We start from the raw sequence: 20,873 nt of genomic DNA, 5'->3' as shown, positions 1-20,873 counted from the left end.
TATATTTTATAAATCAAATTAACGATCTAGATACACATGATGGACTAGTAAACCGATATGGATGTGTATTACTTCAAGGACCATGAGCTCATCAGCCCATTAATTTTTTTTTGCGAAATACATCAGCCCATTAATTAACAGTGTCACCCCAGACATGTGAGTGCACTGTGTACTTCTTGTGGCTAGCTGCGAGTTTAGAGATGGAGCTGGAGATGGCGGATATATCTCATTTGTGTTTTTAGGGTAGGTTCCAGTATGTAGCATTAGCTTGAGTGAGCAATCCGCGAGAAGGAAAGATTGAAGTGAGGCTGCAACTGTTGCTGTCTAGTCTCCACATTTCTGCATATGGACCTTTTCTTCAGAGTTCAGACGCACCTCACTCACACTTGTCCTCCTGCAACATTTCCGACCGAGTTGAAGTATACCAGAACTTGCCATCCCCAATCAGGCAATCTTGACTCGTAACAGTTGGAGCACCCAGGCCGGTTTGCCATCAGGCATCATGTTTGTGCTACGGGTTGGGGAGACCACCTGACTTGGTGACATATTTTTTCCTGCCTGTCACTGGTAAGAGCTACAAGCGGCGAACCTTCGATTTTGCGCCACGTGTGTTGTTGCTGCTATAAAACCATCTCCACCAGCGCGTCCCAAATAGTCACCGGCAGGGTCGTCGGCAATGCTGTATAGAGGCGTCGGCAGTGCATGCTCTATTTGGAAACGTTGTTCCCACACCGACGCCTCCCAAACGACGGCCTCAAAACTTTTTCTTTTTCTTTTTATAATATTTTGAAACAATATATCAATCACATTTCATTCATACTATGTTCAATTATTCATACAATCACATAAATAGTACTTAACTTATTCATGCAAGCAAACAAATAGTACTTAAATTATTCATACAATCAATCAACCAAACAAATGGAAATTAAATTATACATACAACCAAACAACCAAACAAATAGAAATAAAATCATGCATTGCCCATAAATGCACAGCTAGATCCGTCTTAAGTTGTGCATGGACATCTGCATCTCGAACTTCATTGTGTATATGAAGAAAAAAGCGGCAAATTCTTGGGGTACATGCTCTACCTCAACAAGTAGCCCTTGATAATCAAATGGTTGATCATCCTGCACAGGTTCGTCGCGCTCGCGCTGAATGATCATGTTGTGCATGATCACACATGCGTTCATCACCTCCCACAACTGAGACTCAGACCAAGTGAGAGCATGGTACCTGAAAATCGCGAAACGCTGCTGAAGCACCCCAAAAACACGCTCAACATCCTTGCGTGTTGCTTCTTGGCATGTTGCGAAATAAGCTTCCATCTCGTTTGCTGAGAGGGAATTGTCTTCACAAATGTAGCATACGTCGGGTAGGTACCATCAGCTAGATAGTACCCTTTATTGTATGCGTGACCGTTTATCTCAAAGTTCACGGTAGGAGCTTGTCCCTCAGCTAGCCTGGTAAGAATCGGAGAGCGCTGCAACACATTGATATCATTTTTTTTTTCGGCATGCCAAATCCAAAGGTCATGGTCTGCTACCGCCTCAAGAATAACACTGCACTCACCAGTATACCCCTTCTAGATTCCCTGCCAAGCAAAATGGCAATTATTATAGCCCCAATGCATGCAGTCAATGCTTCCGAGCATCCTAGGAACCCTCTTGTTACATTTCTTTGCAGGACTGTATCATCTGCTCTTGGTTCTCTCAAATAGTCTTTAGCAAACACGACTATGACGGCTCAACAAAATCTGTAGAGAGTCTCTGTACATGTCGACTCTGCCATCCGTAGGTAGTCATTGGTTGTATCTGGAGGAGCTCCGTATGCAAGACAACGCATTGCAGCAATGCATTTCTGAATTGATGTGAAGCCCCACAAACCTGTGCAATCTTGCTTGGCCATGAAGTAGTTGTCGTACTCCCTGACGCCGTAGACAATCTTAAGGAACATCGCCTTGTTCATCCTAAACCGGCACCGAAATTCTTTCGGCGAATGAGTCGCGTCGTCGTTGAAGTAGTCGGCGTCAAGCAGCATTGCGCCGGCTTGACGATGCCGGTTGATGTTCCTCCTCTTGCCTGGCTTTGAGCCGCCGCGCCGAGGCACGACAAAGAAAGGCTGGCGAACACGCAGCATGCTTGTCAGAATCACTTGCTGCTGTTGCCGCCGGACAGCCTCATCGTTTTGCTCCTCCGTGAACAGCTGCAGCATCATCTCGTCGTCGTTGTCCATCACGGAAATCGGACAAACACCTTACGGGTGGGGCGGTTGTGCCGCGGTCGCGGCGAGCTCTGTTCCGGGCGAAACAGCGGCCGTCGGTCGAGGGGTGGCGGCCGTGTCGATGGCAGCGGTTCCTAGACAGGCGGCGGTGTCTATTGCAAGCAGGGTCGCGGCGGCGACATCAACGGTGGCGATCTAGAGGGGTGGGAGTCGGCTCGGGTGTGGGTAGAAGGTGGGGAAATCGGTGCGTCTGGGCGGAGCCCACGCTCGTTTTCTGACGTGCTGTGAGGCGCCGGGCGCGCCCGATTCGCGACCTACGCGAAAGGACCGTCACGGGGATGCCGGCGATTCTATTAGGCTCAAAAACTAGCCGGCGCCGTTTGGGGCGCACCGGTGCGAGCCCAAAAACCAGGCCGGCCTCCAAATCGCCTTTGGAGTTGGTATGGAGACGCCGGTGGAGATGCTCTAAACCTTCTTCTATTAGTGAGTCTCCACGTTTCTACATATGAACCTTGCTTCAGAGTACAGACGATGACCAGACCCCACTCACACTTATCCTCCTGCAACATTTTCCGACCGAGTTGAAGTATACCAGAACTTGCCATCGCCAATCAGGTAATCGTAACTCGTAACAGTTGGAGCACCGAGGCTGGTTTTCCATCAGGCATTCATGTTGGTGCAAGATCGAGTTGTGAAGCACGAACGGAGGAACGCACTCGCACTAGCGCGCGCACCGCGGCACATGCACATGCAGGGCCAATGGTGGTGGCCAGCGCGCAGTCGCAGATGTTCTCCGTTTCCGTCAGTCCTAATTGGGCTCCAACGACTAGTTTTCAGCCATCATATTTTCTGGGACGCTTCAACATTATAGCCGCCAAACAGATGCACCCTCTCAGTCGACGGCGCCCACTCACGTCCAATCGCCGGCAAAACCAGAGTTAAGGCGCCGCTTTTTATCATGTTCTGAAGCTTCGCACACCACGCAAAGACGGATGATGCCCCCGGTCGCGCTCCGCCTTTGTTCCCCAAAGCGAGGACTGGCATATCCTGATTAGCTGCTCGATCGCCGGCCACGCGCACCATGGTGCGCCGCGCACTACCGCAGCCGTGAGACCAACAATCAGCAGCTGATTGAGCGCGAGCTATAAATACAACACATTCTCTCTTGTACCTCCCTTGTCACTTAGCTCCATCAAATCCATTCTTCTCTGCTTTATTTGTCGTACGTAGCAGCAGATTTCAGATCTAACAGATCGACCGGCCGGTATGGGCCTCTTGTTCGCCAGGAGTTTTGTTCTTGTCACTGCTCTGCTAGTTCTCTGCCTGCTTCTTCCTTGCAACGCGAAGCTGTCCAACAAGTTCTACGCCAAGACGTGCCCCAACGTGGAATCCATCGTGCGGGCCGTCATGGCGCCGGCCGTCGCCGCGGAGCCGCGGATGGGCGCGTCCATCATTCGCCTCTTCTTCCACGACTGCTTCGTCAACGTCAGTCAATCGCATTTGTCCTCTCCTCTGTCTGTCTAGCTAGCTTCCCGAGCTTAATTACCACGCTTGCGCAGGGATGTGACGCGTCGATCCTCCTGGACGACACGCCGACGTTCACCGGCGAGAAGAACGCCGGCGCCAACGCCAACTCCGTCCGTGGGTACGAGGTGATCGACACCATCAAGACGCGCGTCGAGGCCGCCTGCAAGGCCACAGTCTCATGCGCCGACATCGTCGCGTTGGCAGCTCGCGATGCCGTAAACTTGGTGAGTATACATCACAGTGGTACGTACCTTACAGGTCGCAATGTGTTACTGACGCCACTCTGCAGCTCAGGGGCCCGACGTGGAAGGTGCCGCTGGGCCGGAAGGACTCGCGCACGGCGAGCCAGAGCGCGGCCAACGCCAACCTACCTGGACCCGGCTCCAGCGCCGCGTCGCTCGTCGCGGCGTTCGCGGCAAAGGGCCTCTCGGCGCGCGAGATGACGGCGCTCTCCGGCGCGCACACCGTGGGGCGGGTGCGCTGCCTCTTCTTCCGCGGCCGCATCTACGGTGAGGCCAACATCAACGCCACCTTCGCGGCGGCGCGGCAGCGGACGTGCCCGCAGGCCGGCGGGGACGGCAACCTCGCGCCGTTCGACGACCAGACGCCGGACACGTTCGACAACGCCTACTACGCCAACCTCGTGGCGCAGCGCGGGCTGATGCACTCGGACCAGGAGCTCTTCAACGGCGGTTCGCAGGACGGGCTGGTCAGGAAGTACAGCGGTAATGCTAAGATCTTTGCCGGCGACTTTGCCAAGGCGATGGTCAAGATGGGTGGCCTCCTGCCGGCTGCGGGGACGCCGAGGGAGGTCAGGTTGAACTGCAGGATGCTCAACTAAGGTATCGCCTGTTTCTGGCTAGCATCGGACCACAAACTTTATGAGATTATATTTTTACCGGCAGCCGACACTCGCCACTATGAATGTTATTATGGGCTCTGATAATCGGGATGTGTACAGTTAAGCCTTGAAAACCTCCTTGTTATCTGCCTAATGGATGTACTCCCTCTTTTCAAAATTGTCCTGCATTATGTGTTTAGTCAAAGCCAAACATCGCAAACTTTGATTAAGAATGTATTAAAAATATCGACATCTACACTATGCAATGAAGATTATTAGAATTTTCATAAAATACATTTTTATATTATATATTCACTATTAAAAATGTTTATATGTTTATGTATATGTTTGGTTCAACTTTACATAGATTGACTTTTGACCAAACCGAGAATGCAGGGTATTAGGTTTTACTTACTTCGAGCAAAATAAAACACCATCTTTTTGATCAACAAAATATGAGGTATGTATCATTAAAAAAAAATGGCATTCAATTTATATTCGAAAGAAGTTGCCAACAGTATATTTTTTATGGTAGATATCTAATATTTTATTGACCAAATTAATGATCAATATTGTTCTCAAAGTACATAATATCATAACAAACCGGAATTGAGTAAAATATTTCGAGTTGTGGTGTTGCGTGATATTAACTTTTATGGAGTGATAACATCTCTTAATTGTTGGTAAACACTTAACAGCATGCCTCCGGTAGGAAGGGTTTCCGCTGACTGTAGCATGTGCGGGAAGAAGAGCAGCATGGCCATTGGCATGCTGGGAGTAAGGATGACAATTTTATTCATGGATATCCGGCTTGCTGGGGACAAGTATGGAGGGCTGATATTCGCTAACTCATGGGGTGGGAACGAAAAGAGGTTCTACCTCGTGGATATCCAATAGATATCTGGTTGACATGATAACGCGGGTTTGGAGAGCCAGGTGTGCACGTTCCCCTGGGTACAACCCGGTGTGCAACCTGCTAGATTCGGCGACCTAAGCATATCCCAGAGCTGATCGATTCGAAGGTTGATAGGAATAAAACATTAAGTTATTATCTAACAAAGAGGAAATAATAAAAGGAGCGAGAGCGCAATTGGGTGCCTTTTCTGTTGCAAATGATCATCTACTCCTTTGCAAATGCTCTTGCGTAGCACCTTCTCCCAAAATGGTATTCGAGTGTATTCGAGTCAGGTTTATGCATAGATGCAAGGTGCGGTTAGAGTTTAAGTGGATAACTGGTATGATGATGATTATCATTTGTCGCCCTCTTCTTGCTATTTTAATCTTCGTGACATTGTGAGTTTAGCGGGGCACGCGTATGGTTGATCGTTTAGCGGGGCCTTCGATATCTTCAAATATGTTGGGTGTCAAACAACAATCATGAAACTGTGGTCAATGGCCACGTAGGGAGCAACGGTTTTCGTCAAAGCCATAGAGCTACGTAATCTAGCAAGAAGCATTAGAAGCGCCTAACTCATTTTTGCAGTGGAAGTGATGTGGTATAGCTGAAGTTTGTCATGTGATGTAGGAGAGGGGAGAGGGGGAGCTAGGCAAACAAACAAAAGATCCCATATCTAACATTTGGGTCCCACATGTGAGTCGGATATCCATTGGATATCCATGGCGCAAAATCTCTACCTGTGTCCAACCCATGAGTTAGCGGGTCCAATGAAATCCATGGGCGTAGTTATCCCTCCATACATGTGACCTACAGGTTGGATATCTGCAGATACGCGGATCCATTGATAAAATTTCCATCCTTAGGTCTGGGCAGGACATGTGTAGTCGTCGAGCGTCCAAGGTGTGGAGTGGCCAAGGCGAAAGATCTAGAGATTACCTACAGAAGATTTGTCATTAATGATCGGGTGAAACCGGTGGGCTCACACTAATGGAGAAGGAGGAATAGTCATTAACGGGGTGAGGTCGGTTGGATTTGGGTGCATCTCTGCACTGCCTTTTCAAACAGAGACATTGAGATGGTGTCGGCAATGTCGAACTCGGTGGAAACAAATCATGTGAACTTGTCTCCCTTCACTTGCTATTCACCATCTAATAGTTCTGATTGGTTGACGAAGTCACCTCTTCAGTATTGCTTCATATTAATCTTGAGTGGCTTGCCTCATCATGTGTTTGCTCTGCTACGTTTCTCATCATGCAATAGTGTTTGCCTCACCATTCCTCTCTAGTGGTTAGATCTCGACCTTTGAGTTGGAGATGAGATATAACCGTGAAAATAATGGGATAGGATGAAGGTAGGGATTATGTCCAATCCCGAGAAACATTATCCCAATCTATACCTAATAATAAAGGGAGAAGTGTTTCCGCGGTTCGGTCCGTATTGTTTCCATTGTCCGTCATGTGTTTTTGGTTTCGTACGTCTCCTCCTTCAATCTTCCATCGCAGACACCGTGTCCTGTTCAAATACTCCCTCCGTGTGGGTATGGTAAAGGACTCGATCGTGTTGCCATCGCCTACTATAAATATACGAGTGGCAGGCCCCCACGCCGCAATACCGATCGCTGTATCCAAATCCCCTACAAGGTTCTAGCGCAACGCGGGCGCCGAACCCTGCCTTGCTGCCGGCACGGCGTCGTCGAAGAACGCGGACATGGCAGACCTCAAGTCTCAGATGTTCTCTGCGCTCGCCAAGCTTTCCGGCCGATCCATGCAACGGGGTGTCGAGGAACCAAATCGCTTCTATTCTCAATCGAATCTGCGACGGACCCCTACGACCACGGAGCCCAAACCGTGGCTTCAGAAACAATACGATCTAGGTGACGACGGGACGAATAAAGTATAAACCCGGTCAGCGAACACAGTGGATCCAGTCTGGTCGCTCGTGATCATCTGCCCGCAGCCGACTCTGCCTACGTGGTCGTCCAATCCAAGTCCTCGTAGGATCAGCACTAGGAGCCTAGGAGGCCCACCAGAAATCCTGCGAGCTGGTGGACGTGTTCCCTCTGTTAATCCTCCTACTGAATGTGTTGAAGATTTCTCTGAGACAAGCAGCATCTATATTATTTGTATTCAAACTGCTCGTGTCAAGTGAAGGAAGAATTGCATATTCAGATCTGGCTACGACTTTGCGTTTTCACATGCCCTAATAGTAGTGTAAAGTTGTGTCTCTACATACTTATGCTGAACTCAGTTCTGTGACAGAATCAAGAGGTAAACGCTACTGCAGATTACTTAGCTCAACGTTTTTGCTAATGCAAGTAGCATAATAACATAATAAATGAGGAGAGATATGAGTTATACCCAAGTTAGATTATTCGCTTTAGTATTTTCCTTTGTCTATCATAGACTGGTCAAATGCTGGTATTGTAGCTAATAATTATATTGCAATGGGCGTTTTTACTCTGTCTAAATCGCCACTTTTGTAGATTTGGAATCAAACTTTGCGGACGTTAAACTCCAGCAGGGAAAAGTGATGGGAAAAACTACGTAACCCGTCATAAAAACGAGCTTGCCAAGATATCACCGGCGAGAGAGAATTTGGGGCTGCCGGTCATGCGACGAGTGAGAATTTGGTCCCAGCGGCGGGCAGGAGGAAGAAATCGACAGGTTCGTGCCCGTCGCCGGGAGCTCCGCTAAGTGCCTCTGGCAGTTGAGGATGAGGATTGTTATTGGAGATTGACCATCTCTTTCCCGGGAGTTCTTTAATAATAGCCAAGGGACTAGAGCAGTCCTCGAGTGAGCTACCCAAAACTATGTGGCTTGGCAATTTTTTGTGTTTGCTATCTTTGCCTATTTTGCAGAAACTACGAATGCAGGGATGCCGAGTTACATTTCAAAAATATTAAATGAGTCAAATTTTATTATTTGTATGTAACTTAAAATATAAATACTTTTACATTGAAATTCTAAACCATTGTAAAATATAGAGTGTCATTTAAAGACTAACCATATTATAAATTTTGTAGTAAAAATCATATATGTTACTGAAATATACAGAGTGTCATTTAAAGACTACACCATATTAATACAAACCGAGTGCAATTTATCTAGAGGATTATATAAGTGGACATATAAAGAGATATTATTGGTCTATGTTGGAGGAGAAGATGGGAGAAAAGCCAAAGTAAAGCTACGTTGCTCGGCTTATTAGATTGTCATGCGAAATTTAAGCCGTACTCATGTTTTCAGTACTAAATTTTGAAACCTTTGGAATTTTTTATGTTTCTACTAACTGTAAATTCGTTTGAATATCTTAATAAAATTTAAGAATGAGGCTCACAATTATTACCAGTCTACAGTATTACAAGTTAGTGCAGCGAGCCTCTTGCAATATAATATTAGTGTAAACACAGATTGTCTTTTTGAAGTGTTTCGTTATTTTTTTCCCGGTGCAACGCACGGGCACTTTTGCTAGTAATTCCTTAAAAAACACTAATATCGAATAAGCCCTAAGCATAGGACGTAAAACTGTGAAAGATTGCGAAGATCAATGTGTACACTTAAGTGGCATTATCAGGCATACCTGACTTAAAGCTCGTATTAATTATTGGAATCAGTGGCAAAACAATCCGAGTAGGTAACCAGGGGCGGAGCTAGCATGTGTTGATTGGTGTCAAATGATCCCAATGGATTTCGTGTTGATTGGTGTCAAATGATCCCAATGGATTTCTACAATTTCCCTTGTAAATTAATCAATGTTCTTAGAAATACAAAATGACACCGGTAGATTAAGAGGGATGACACCAGTGATCTTTATTTCTGGCTTCGCCCCTGTAGGTAACAAATGATTATACTCGTGATTAGAACTGCAAGCATATCAAGCTTTGATATAGGCCGATTGTGCAGAACCCATGCCCATTATATTTTGTGTCCGAACGTGAGTAAAGGTTGGGGCTCAGTTTCCACGCAGCTAACTATTTTTTAAAGGTTTTACTAGTTCTCAGCTTTGTGGTTAAATCCTATAATGTTAGATTTTTTTCGTGATTCGTGCTAGTTATCAATTATAACATCAGTTGCAACTGAAATTTAATGAAATTATCTGAGAACAAAATTAATTTTCAGTCAATAAATAAATAGCCACAACCATTTTTTTGAAGGAAGATCGAAGACGGCGTGACTCGATTGTGCACATGTCACACCTAACTAAGCTCAACACAGATGCTTATAGTATAAAATTATAAAACTTTTAGATGCTGGTTCTGTAATATTCCCCCCTAAAAACGCTAGCATTAGGCGGCGATCCTCCGCTTTTGTTTTGCTGTTCGTGAACACTGCTGTATTTTCGTTATCTCCCCTGATAATGAAAATTCGATCCTTGGTGGATCGTTTGGAAAAAAAAAATGGCATCTAAAAATGTAGAGGTGCGTAAAGAATATCGTTTAGCCAGTGACCTGCAGGGACTCCTGTCCTATTGATCCACTCTTTGGACAGACAGTACACTCCCTGACTCCCATGCGTCAACCACTCCAATATGAATCAATTCTTCAAGCCCAAGTTGCACTTATGCATGCATCGATCTGACCCACACCATCGTGCTATGCATCGATCTGATCCGGCGCTAACACTAGAGTCCAACCTTAATCTGCCCACCGTCAGGCTCCAGCATGCAGATTAGTCAACCCATCCAGCTCGAGTTCAGGCGTCCAGCCAATTTCTCCATGGCGGTCGCCATATGCAAGCACGATCTAGCCGGAGACATACACTATATATACGCGTTCCTCTGTCTCGGTTACGCTCACATGAACCACTAGTAGAGTCATCTCTTCTGGTGGTAGGATCACTACATCGCTAGTAGCCTAGTACTCATCCAACAAGAACTGTAGCTCGTTACCTATGGCCGCCGCTGCAGCGAGGTGCCTGCTCTTGGTTGCCGTTGCTTTGGCCCCGCTGCTCGCCGGCGTTGCGGGTGTCCAGCTATCGTCGAGGTTCTACGACAGGAGATGCCCGAAGCTGCAGACCATCGTGCGGTCGGCGGTCGCGCAGGCTGTGGCGACGGAGCCACGGATGGGAGCGTCCATCCTCCGCCTGTTCTTCCACGACTGCTTCGTCAATGTGAGTCGTCCGACATTGGTGTCACCTAGCCAGCTGCAATTCATTTATCTAAAGCACTGCTTTCTAACATTTTTACTGATGTCGGAATTAATGCAGGGTTGTGACGCGTCGATCTTGCTTGACGACACGGCGAGCTTCACCGGCGAGAAGAATGCCGGGCCGAACGCCAACTCGGTGCGCGGGTACGACGTTATCGACGCCATCAAGACCCAGGTTGAGGTGGCTTGCAGCGCCACCGTCTCCTGCGCCGACATCGTCGCCCTCGCCGCACGGGACAGCGTCAACCTGGTAATCTATCTATAGCTAGGGTTTACCACGATCGATCCATGGATCATCTCGCAGACAGAAACACATTATTGCTTGCATCGACCAAAGCTTATATCAGCGAGATGGTACAATGATGCAGCTTGGCGGGCCGACGTGGACGGTGCAGCTGGGCCGCCGCGACGCGCTGAACGCGAGCCAGAGCGCGGCCAACTCCAACCTCCCAGGACCAGGGTCCAGCCTCGACACCCTAATCACGATGTTCGGAAACAAGGGGCTCTCGCCGCGGGACATGACGGCGCTCTCCGGCGCGCACACGATCGGGCAGGCCCGGTGCACCACCTTCCGCGACCGCATCTACAGCGACGCCAATGTCAACGCCACGTTCGCGGCGCTCCGGCAGCAGACGTGCCCGCAGACCGGCGGCGACGGCACACTCGCGCCCATCGACGTGACGACGCCGGACACGTTCGACACCGCTTACTTCGAGAACCTTGCGAGCAGGCAGGGACTGTTCCACTCGGACCAGGAGCTCTACAATGGCGGATCGCAGGACGTGCTGGTGCGGATGTACAGGCGCAGAGCGAGTACGTTCTTCGCCGACTTCGCCAAGGCGATGGTGAGGATGGGCAACCTCGCGCCGTCGGCAGACACGGCCACGGAGATTAGGTTGGACTGCAAGAAGATCAACTGAGGTCCCGAGGAGGATGAATGTGTGGTGAAGACTGAAGTCCAGTCCTGTCCAACTCGCGAGGACATCTTCGATATGAAATAGTCAAAAAGGCTGCTATTTACCTATATATATGGGTCTAGTAATCCGGTCACTTTTTCCATTTTGTTTTTGGCAATTGTAATGATGAATTAATCAAGAACATAATTCACAAAGATCTATCAGCTTTTTGGGATTACTGATAGAGGTAGCATCACAACAGAGCCCAGTTTCGCATCAGTAGCAGACACCAAAATGCTTCATCTTTTCAATATTTTCACTCTTATTTTGGAAAGACAGTCGTCAAAATTTAGCTAAAAACTTGGTACATGTGATGTGAAATCTAAGCTAGAGAATACTAAATTAAGTATCAGGCAGAGGCAGAACAGGATCGCTCCGGAAGTGATGGATCAGCTGCTTGGGATGCTAGTGTTGGTACTTTTGCCGATGTTGATTAACTATTTCAATCAGCTGCGGAAGTGATCGATCAGCTGCTTGGGATTACTTCCAATTCAATTTCGAGGTGAGACTTGGGGGCATGCAGTACACAGTACACACCACGGAACAGACCGGCCGGAGCCCAAGTTCGCATCAGTGAGCAGACGTCAAAATGCTCTATCTGCTCGTGTTTATTTCTGCATATAGGCAGACAGCCGTCAAAATGTAGGATCAAACTTGGTGCATGTGATCTGAAATCTAGGTTGGAGCCAGAAGGAAGTACTGCTAATCTAGTTGCAGCCAGAGGCAGTCCCCAATAATTCAGTGCAAGTTGCGACACACGGATCGAGCACGACATGCATCGTGGGCACGGGCGCACAGCCCCAAGCTCCAAACATGCGGCCACGGTGACACAGTGTCATGACAACGGCAAGGCCACTTGCGGAGCAGCGGGGAGTAGTGCCTGTTTGCGAGATGCCCGCCGCCTCCGGCCGTCACATGGGAGGGGGCCGGCCGCCGGCGGTCGCCCCTTCCTCGCCGTCACGAGGCGTCGTCGTGTTCGATCGACTGCGCGCGCAGTCTGGCGGCCATGCCCTGCCGTGTCACTGCACATCCGCGTGAACCTGGATAAAACGCCGCGCAGGCCGGTGCAATGCGCGCTTATCTCTGACTGCTGCTGCAGCCGGCAGGCATCACTACTACACGGTAGGGATTTAGGGGCACTTTGCCCTGGGACACTTTTCAAAGTGCCCCTAAATACCCCCTTTTAGAGGCATTTTTGCCAAAATGCCTCTAATGCTCTATCTATTGGGGCAGTTTTGAGAAGTGCCCCAATAGGTGATATCTATTGGGGCAGTTTTGAGAAGTGCCCCAATTGGTATACACCTATTGGGGCAGTTTGGACAAGTGCCCCAATAGGTATACACCTATTGGGGCAGTTTTGAGAAGTGCCCCAATTGGTATACACCTATTGGGGCAGTTTGGACAAGTGCCCCAATAGGTATACACCTATTGGGGCAGTTTGGAGAAGTGCCCCAATTGGTATACACCTATTGAGGCAGTTTCAAGAAGTGCCCCAATTGCTATATACCTATTGGGGCAGTTTCACAAATGCCCCAAATTCTATAGATGGAAACAACACCAAATTCAAGTGCTTAGTTACAAATTCAAACAAAGTTAAAAACAACAAATTATGTGTAAACAACAGACATAAACATCTGGTAATAAAAATAGATAATTTAAACACTTAAATTCCTACAAACCATCACATAGAACTTGAAAGCTAAACTAGGTGATAATCCAAACTACTTGATAATTTAAAGCTAAACTAGGTGATAATCCAAACTACTTGATAATTTAGAACAAGTTTACTATAGAACATTCCACTAGAACAAGTTTAACCTGAAATAATTTACTTGATAATCTGAACTAGCTAGTTGCCTCCATTAGTTGATGATCTCAACAAAGTTGAGACCTATGTACTCCTGCATTGTATATATCTTGATCAAAACAGTTGAATCAACTCCAATGTGAGCAACATTTTGAAACATTCAAGGATTCACAATCCATGCATCTAATTAATGTCCATGACCAACAGTGTTCATCGCCACATCATGAACAACATGGTTTGACACCATTAGATAAAATACACAACAAGGTTCATCTAACATGGTTCATCTAATCGGCTTCCATCTTACTTGTCCGACCAACAAGGCTCTTTGTTCCCGATTCGCTTGCTTGTTCCTCCAATATCAGCATCCTACCATCACATCTAGAATAAACGGACTAACCATAGAAGTAGTTATGTTCCTTATATCAGGGAAGTAGATATATTACCCATTGCGAAAATAAAATCCAATTGCAGCAATAATGTGAAGAAAATCGTCTAATATTCGCACTTACAAATTCAGTAGGTCAAAAGCTTTCTGGAGCCTATTACAGGAAAGATATTAGAGTACAAAATAAAATCATTTGTAGCAACTAAATATTAGTTGGTTCTACATAGGTAATAGGCCAAAACTGAATATGAAGGCTTAAAGAAGAATTACTTTTATCCTGTAACAATACCTCGTATCGAAATGTATATAGAGAGCAAAAGCTCAACAGAGATGTGTTATTAGACAATTAAGGCTCTGAGCACATGAATAAGAATTAGGGGGGTTAGCTTAACCATGCTCGTTGAAGAGATTAACCCATGCATGTTTAAAGTGGCTAAAAAGTAGGCCGTGCATTACAGAAAACTGGGTTCTATAGGAAAAAGTATATAGTAGTAGACTTTAAACAACGAAGCATCATTTATACCTTGCCTTCAATCTTGTAGCTCCTGCAAATAAGGACTTTTCTTCTCAATCCTACCTTTCGGTTTGAGAAGATCCGTCTGTAAACAGAAACACACTAGATATGTTACTGTCTACACAACTCTAAACACACTATATGTTATATCATACAAAAATTAAAAACAAGCAAATAGCACTCCTGCGGAAACTTAGTATTATTTCACCAATTGAAACGGATTCAAGAGAACCCTAAGAAGAAGAAAAGGTGGTATGGTGTGATTAGATGAAAAAGGAAGAATGAATCAGCCAAAGGAATAGCAGACTCATTCATCTAACCTGTGATGTGAATATGGTTGAGGGATGCAGGAGTTCTAGCCTGGGTGGAAAACAGACTCCCAATCCCAGCCCCAGCAGTTCTAGTAGTTTATCGTGATAGAAAACAAGAAGGGAGACAGGGGAACGGAGGTGTAGGACAGTAGGATAGCATACCTTGAAGGATTTGAGAACTGGAGATGGTGGCCGGCCTGGGAGGAAGGAGATGACAATCGAAATCAAATTAGAGATCATGTGACAGTACCATGGCAGTAAGAGTGTGGATGGCAACTAGAAATGGCAATTATTTGATCAAAATAATTCTGGATATAGAGAAATAATCTACTAGAAATGGCAACAAATCCAAAAAGCTATGTAGAATGTGGGACAGTGTTAAGCAATATTATAACTTAAATTTCACATTATAAAGTACTGATAAGTTGTATTCATTTTCTCTACTCTGAAACCTATAGAACAATCTCTCGAACTAGAATTACATGGTGAGATTAATTCACTAGGTTTAGTGAGATTATCCAGCTAGTTAGTCCACTAGGTATGTTTTGTATATAGCTGTAACATTTAAGCGCTCTCTGAATAAATTTCAGAGGGGAAAATGATAAATCCTCAGACAGAAAGATCCAGCTTCACCGCCTTGTTCAGGAACTGGACGGTTGCCTCCACTGCAGCCTCAACCTCCATCTTGTTGCTCATCCTGCAGTTTCAAAACGCAGTTCCGTTCATCAGATGACATGCAAATCAAGAGTTAAAACAGCGTATTGTACTTATTACTAGAAAAGTTGGAAAATATATGTTGCATTATCCAATATAATGTGTTTTCGCAACCAGTGTTTGGCTACAGTAGGTGCCAGCTTGCACTAAATTAAACTATAGGAGGAAGCTCTCAAACTACAAACATAGACGCAAGTTAGTTTGCTCTGACTTAACATTAACGCAGATCAGATTTAGCAGCTGTGGAAAAATATGTTACTGTATGCAGTATCCTCTAACAAATCCTGGTGTGTTCGATTTTGTTTGTTGTTTTGCTTAAATGTATCTCTTAACTAGTATCTGGTTTGAATATGCTGGATGGGGTCAGCCATTACCTAGTAGTTTTAGTTTTCACCAAAGTTTGTTGCTAATGTTCTCAATGCATTCAGGATCAAGACCTAAACTATCTGAATTGGAGATAGAAAAACATAAGATGACACTTGTGCTTGAACAATATCGGGTGGAAACTAAAGAACCAACATGTGACGATTGAGCGGCTTGAGGAGCAAAACTGCCAACTGGAACAATAGGTTTGTTCCAAGGTCACTCGATTTCCTGCTCTATTTTTTAATCGTTTTTGTTCAACGTTAAGTGTGAATGCTGTAAGATCAGTCTGTCACCCTCCCCTTCCTGTTATTTTCGCATTTCGTTTCGTGCACAATTGTTCTAGGAGATCAGTCGATTACGTAGTTGTATCCTCAATATATGATCTTTGCACAATCAAGATATATAAATGCACTCCTCCGCTGGATCCATGCCTCAGCGCCACCCTACAGCACTCATTTCAAGAGCATAGCTGGACATATTTAGCTTTTGGCCACTGCTGCATTATTCACTTGTGCGTTGAATAATGAGGAAAGAGAATGGAGAGTTGGAGACGAATGGTGTGGCCAAACAAAATTTATAACAATAGGTATTTCTTGCCTGTCACCATAATCTTTTTATTTTGAATGTTTACTTTAAAGTTTCAGGTTGAGTTAATTCTTATCATCACTGTGGTTATTTCTGACTTATTTCAGGTTGAGTTATTTGGCTCATTTGTAGTGAATTTCGTATTGTTCCTTGTGCACTTGTATCCGTTATATATTCCTTTCAACTTCAGGTTTAACATGGTTCATGCCTCATTTACAATGGGTCCATGCTTGCTTAGTTGATTTCTCATTGTCAGTGGACTTCAGAACAAACTAGATTTTGCAGTTGCATGAGGCAAGCCATTTTCTTTGTCGTGTGGGTATCAGCCTACGGGTAGCTGTGCCTGGCGCTGTTGTCACCGTATCATCTACTTACGTGTTGCTTCAGTAATGAAGTAACTAGTGTGTTTATTATTCTGGGTTTGAAGATAAATCTCTATTTAGAGATAGACGATGGGCTTCTATGTATAGCACCTGCCCATGGTTGAACCCTGAGCCTAACTGTTGCAAGTATACTATACCGAACTATTTACCAGTGTTTTTTTGAAACATTGATCAATGTCTTTGTTGGTTTCTTGTTATGCCGCTAACAATGCTAAATATAACCAACAATGAATTAATACTCGGTGAACTTGTTACTTGTGGGATTGATGATTTTTGTACATGGAGAAATATTTTGTGGGGTCTCACCACCCCCAACTAGATTCGATACCTGTGTTTAGTTAATACTTGAAAATGTGACAAGCAATTTAAAATGGCGATCATAATCCTACACCATCTTGAATTTAGAGTGATTGACAAGCAATTTGTCATCCTTAGTGATTACTAATATATTTTGACAAGATTTTAGCCATGATGGCTGATATTTTTGCATAATAATATTAAGATTTAGACTTGGAATGCTAATTCTAGGACAGGATAAGCAACATGATCATGTTTTCCAAGAATTGGTTGTATTTCACCCTTGCATGGTTCAAATGCCACTCTGATCATATATATTGTAAATATTCATCTTTGATTAAGCTTTACAATTTAGAGTTTTCATTTATTCTGAATAGACAATATTTGATGCAAATTACATTGGTCACGTGCAAGTCTCATTTGATTAAGACTTGCAGTGTTACATGACTGGTAAATATTTGTGTATCTCAAAATGAACTTTTTTGTTGTTACTTATGATATAACTGTAAGCTGCTAATATTTCTGTCATCCTGTTATCTGTCAATAATTTATGGTATGTTCCAGACTGTTTATTCTTTCTAGCATATCTTACGATATTTATCATGGTTTACTTGTGCTTCTAGGGCCTTGAGATATGTTACGACAAAGCTAATCCGGTATTTGCTTTGGTCCCGGAAGATGTGAGATTTCATGAAGAACTATTTGAGAAGGTGTCTTTGCTACAGCAGCTTGTACGTCCTGAAAACTTGGATATAAAACCAGAATATCAGAATGAAGCGTCATGGTTGGTATGAAACTAACTTCCCTCTTTATCTCAGAATTTTGTATTTCTATAGAGATTACTTTTTTTTAGTTATTTTAGGGATTTCTCACCAACTGTTGTAACTCATGAAGGTGGAATTTAAGTTGACTTTGCTTGGATAAATGTGGCTAGGCCAAGTATCTTTGGTATTAGGAATGATTCTAGTATTCATCATGCCGTGCTGCTGTTTTTTTTGCGCGGCATCAAATCTTAGTATGATGCACCAAGCAAATGGACACTCTCCTTTTTGTTTGATTTATGATTGTATTTTTTCCTTTTCAGTATTAAAAAATGGCTCATCCACCGAAACATATGGCAGACATAAATAAAAAAGATAATAACATTCATTGTGTCTCCTGTAGCTCCTGATGGTGATAGTGTGATTGACGGGTGCACTTGCTATCTTGTATGAACGTAAAGTGAATCTTGCTAGTTCTGACTTTCTGTGTTCGTTTCTGCAGCCAGTTGAAATTGTCACACCCTGATCACATGCTAGTTTAATCAACCGGACCAGCGGAATATAACTTTGACATGGCTCTCCAAACTAAAGGGCACTTATTGTTAGATGGTGCATCTCATCTATGCTCTTGCACTTGATTCACAGTAAGTGTCGTCATTGTAATCCTTATTTCTCTTGAGCCTATATCAGGGATAGGGTCTTCTTATCCCACAAAGTTTTGTATTTCTTAGTTGGGAAATTGATTGGGATGTTTGGTAGCTGCCTTTTATATAATCATCAACATTTTCATCAATTGTTGTAACAAAAATAAACCAAATATTTGCAATTTATCTCTTCTCCTCGGCCCTGTGGTGTACCTGTTAACCTCCCTTTATTGCACTGTCATGTGTTAGGCCCAAGCCCCAGACTGGTAGCTCTATCCATGCGGCGGAATTGGTGTTTCGTGCTGAGAATTTTTCGTTTCGTTTCGGGGGAATGCTTCTCTCACTCACTCTCTGTGTGTGGGCGGGTGTCTGCAGATGCTCGGAGATGAGATTGGGAAGGGGCGTACGGGCGCGTCTACAAGGGGCTCGACCTGGAGAACGGCGACTTCGTGGCCATCAAGCAGGTCTCGCTCGAGAACATCCCGCAGGAGGGTCTCAACATCATCATGGTGAGGATTCCCTTCTTGCTTCTTCTGCCTTCTCAGCTGATGTGTAGCGCCCCGCCCGAGTCACAGTTACATGAAATGCGGTTTCTAGTAGATCTTAGTTAAATTTAGTGAATACAAGGCTGTCTAGTAGCACAGATGCTGCAAGGTGGGTTGCCTGCTACTTAACTGCTTCCGTTAAGCACACTGGGTTCCTAGAAGCTGCATGTCTCACATTCTTCTTATTGGTGTGAACATTGTAAAATATTTGCATCAACTGTTTTGGATCTGCATATCAAATATTTGCAATTTATTTGTTGAAACTGTGATTATGAGGTCAATGAACTGAATTATGCTAGTGTGGCAGATGGGTTGAGCGATTTACACTACTATTTCCTTTTCTATGGCGTTAATTTTGACACAGAACCAGCAATTGTATGGTGCGAAAGTAAGACTTCATCCACTAGATCTGCTTTAGGAGACCAGGACAAAAAAAGCTTACTCCATCCAATCCATGATTAGTTTATTACAACTTTGTACTAAATTGGTGACCCATATGATGGATCGAGGGAGTAATAAATTGGACATTTTTAGTTACTTAACTAGTCTGGTCAGCACGCTAGACTTGTACTTGTCAATTTTTCTTCAAGTATTGGTAAAATCATGGTAGATTGTTATTTGTTAGTGATCTGGTGTGAACAATTGTCTATAGGTTAGGTTGCAGGACTAGTTGATTTGATTTAGTTTTGAACGCAGCTTTCGCCGTAGATGTTCGGATTGTTTTTATTGCTTTAACTTATATATTTCAAACTTTTGCCTGCTGTTGACATTTTTCATAGTTAAATTCTTCTTTTTAACATATTTAGATATATGAATAATTTATTTATTTATTACTCATGTCAGTTCAAAGCTATTGATTCACTAAAAGGCATTGCCAATTGCACCCTTTAACTGTTCTTTTCTTTCTAACAAGCATGTATCGTACTCTTGCTACATATTGAGTATGTTTGTTCCATGCTCACTCCAACTGTTCTTCCTCATGCAATTTCTCATACTTTGTAATATTGGATATTAACAAGTATAGCAATGTGAGTATGTGACAATCAAATCTACAAATGTTTAATTTTAAATCTCAACAAAACTATTTGTCCACATAACTGCTACCAACAGTCCAACATTGCTTTTATTATCTTTCAAAAGTAACTTGGATTGATAGACTACTAAGCATAAAATGTCCACGATTTGTTCTTACAATAAGGCATGTTGACGAGGATGATCCAGTCCCAATTGGCTCACCAGGAGATACACAATCGGTCGTGGCTTCTGACATTGAACAGGTAAGCTCAGGGTTCTTTTCCTAATATGTTCATTTCCTAATACACAAATAAGTGCATCAGGAAGTGCACTTGAGAAGAAGTTGAAAGCAGTTGCATCTACTGCTAAGAAGAGGAAGGGTGGAAGTCAGAAAGTTACCTGCATAGTTACATCAAAACTGCTTAGATACTGTCTTATGCATCTGTGGAAGACAATGCCTCCAAAACTGCAAAGTTATGCATATGTGCATGTTAGTACTGTAATGTGACCACTGTGATTTGTTATTAGTACTGTAATATGACTTATACCTTAACTTTGACCAAATATGTGCATGTTAGTACTGTAATGTTATTAGTACTGTAATATGACCACTGTCATGCTTGTAGTTTTAGGAGCATTTTGTTTACTAGCTTGTAAAGACATTTAGAGGCACATCTCAAACTGCCTCTAAATGTCTTTAGAGGCAAATTTCAATGTGCCCCTGAAAAACTTTAGAGGCAAAACACTAAGTGCCCCTGAAAACCTTTAGAGGCACTTTTCAAAGTGCCTATAAAAACCTTTAGAGGCACTTTTTAAACTGCCTCTAAAAACATTTAGAGGCACTTTTCAAACTGCCCCTAAAAACCTTTAGAGGCACTTTCCAAACTGCCCCTAAAAACATTTAGAGGCACTTTCCAAACTGCCCCTAAAAACCTTTAGAGGCAATTTTC

At 44.2% G+C, this 20,873-nt stretch overlaps 2 protein-coding genes and 1 long non-coding RNA gene across 5 annotated transcripts; all 3 read left to right on the top strand.

The window, feature by feature from the left end:
- Window positions 1–3,492: 3,492 nt before the first annotated feature.
- On the top strand, window positions 3,493–4,594 carry LOC124693457 (peroxidase P7-like). The gene is made up of 3 exons (XM_047226936.1): window positions 3,493–3,711; window positions 3,786–3,977; window positions 4,043–4,594. Exons 1-3 carry the CDS (start codon window positions 3,493–3,495, stop codon window positions 4,592–4,594), a joined length of 963 nt encoding a protein of 320 aa, XP_047082892.1.
- Window positions 4,595–10,381: 5,787 nt separating this feature from the next.
- Window positions 10,382–11,558, top strand: LOC124693467 (peroxidase P7-like). The gene is made up of 3 exons (XM_047226944.1): window positions 10,382–10,600; window positions 10,697–10,888; window positions 11,007–11,558. The coding sequence occupies exons 1-3, from the start codon at window positions 10,382–10,384 to the stop codon at window positions 11,556–11,558; spliced, it is 963 nt and encodes a 320-aa protein (XP_047082900.1).
- Window positions 11,559–15,555: 3,997 nt separating this feature from the next.
- Window positions 15,556–20,316, top strand: LOC124693436. Of its 3 annotated transcripts, XR_007000020.1 has the most exons (6): window positions 15,556–15,897; window positions 16,131–16,280; window positions 17,583–17,747; window positions 18,223–18,364; window positions 18,740–18,873; window positions 20,108–20,316. It is a non-coding gene; the product is annotated as an uncharacterized LOC124693436 (long non-coding RNA). The 3 variants fall into 3 exon arrangements; XR_007000019.1 differs by lacking the exon at window positions 15,556–15,897 and having other exon boundaries at window positions 15,919–16,280; XR_007000022.1 differs by lacking the exons at window positions 15,556–15,897; window positions 18,740–18,873 and having other exon boundaries at window positions 15,927–16,280.
- Window positions 20,317–20,873: the final 557 nt, after the last annotated feature.

This window comes from Lolium rigidum, chromosome 1 (assembly GCF_022539505.1).
Source record: "Lolium rigidum isolate FL_2022 chromosome 1, APGP_CSIRO_Lrig_0.1, whole genome shotgun sequence".
Taxonomy (NCBI): domain Eukaryota; kingdom Viridiplantae; phylum Streptophyta; class Magnoliopsida; order Poales; family Poaceae; genus Lolium; species Lolium rigidum.
This window is presented reverse-complemented; position numbering and strand designations above follow the sequence as displayed.

Coding starts and splice junctions, on each gene's coding strand:
- LOC124693457 (XM_047226936.1), top strand. CDS start 3,493: ATGGGCCTCTTGTTCGCCAGGAGTTTTGTTCTTGTCACTGCTCTGCTA. Junction 3,712..3,785: donor TCCACGACTGCTTCGTCAAC/GTCAGTCAATCG, acceptor ACGCTTGCGCAG/GGATGTGACGCGTCGATCCT. Junction 3,978..4,042: donor CTCGCGATGCCGTAAACTTG/GTGAGTATACAT, acceptor GCCACTCTGCAG/CTCAGGGGCCCGACGTGGAA.
- LOC124693467 (XM_047226944.1), top strand. CDS start 10,382: ATGGCCGCCGCTGCAGCGAGGTGCCTGCTCTTGGTTGCCGTTGCTTTG. Junction 10,601..10,696: donor TCCACGACTGCTTCGTCAAT/GTGAGTCGTCCG, acceptor GAATTAATGCAG/GGTTGTGACGCGTCGATCTT. Junction 10,889..11,006: donor CACGGGACAGCGTCAACCTG/GTAATCTATCTA, acceptor ACAATGATGCAG/CTTGGCGGGCCGACGTGGAC.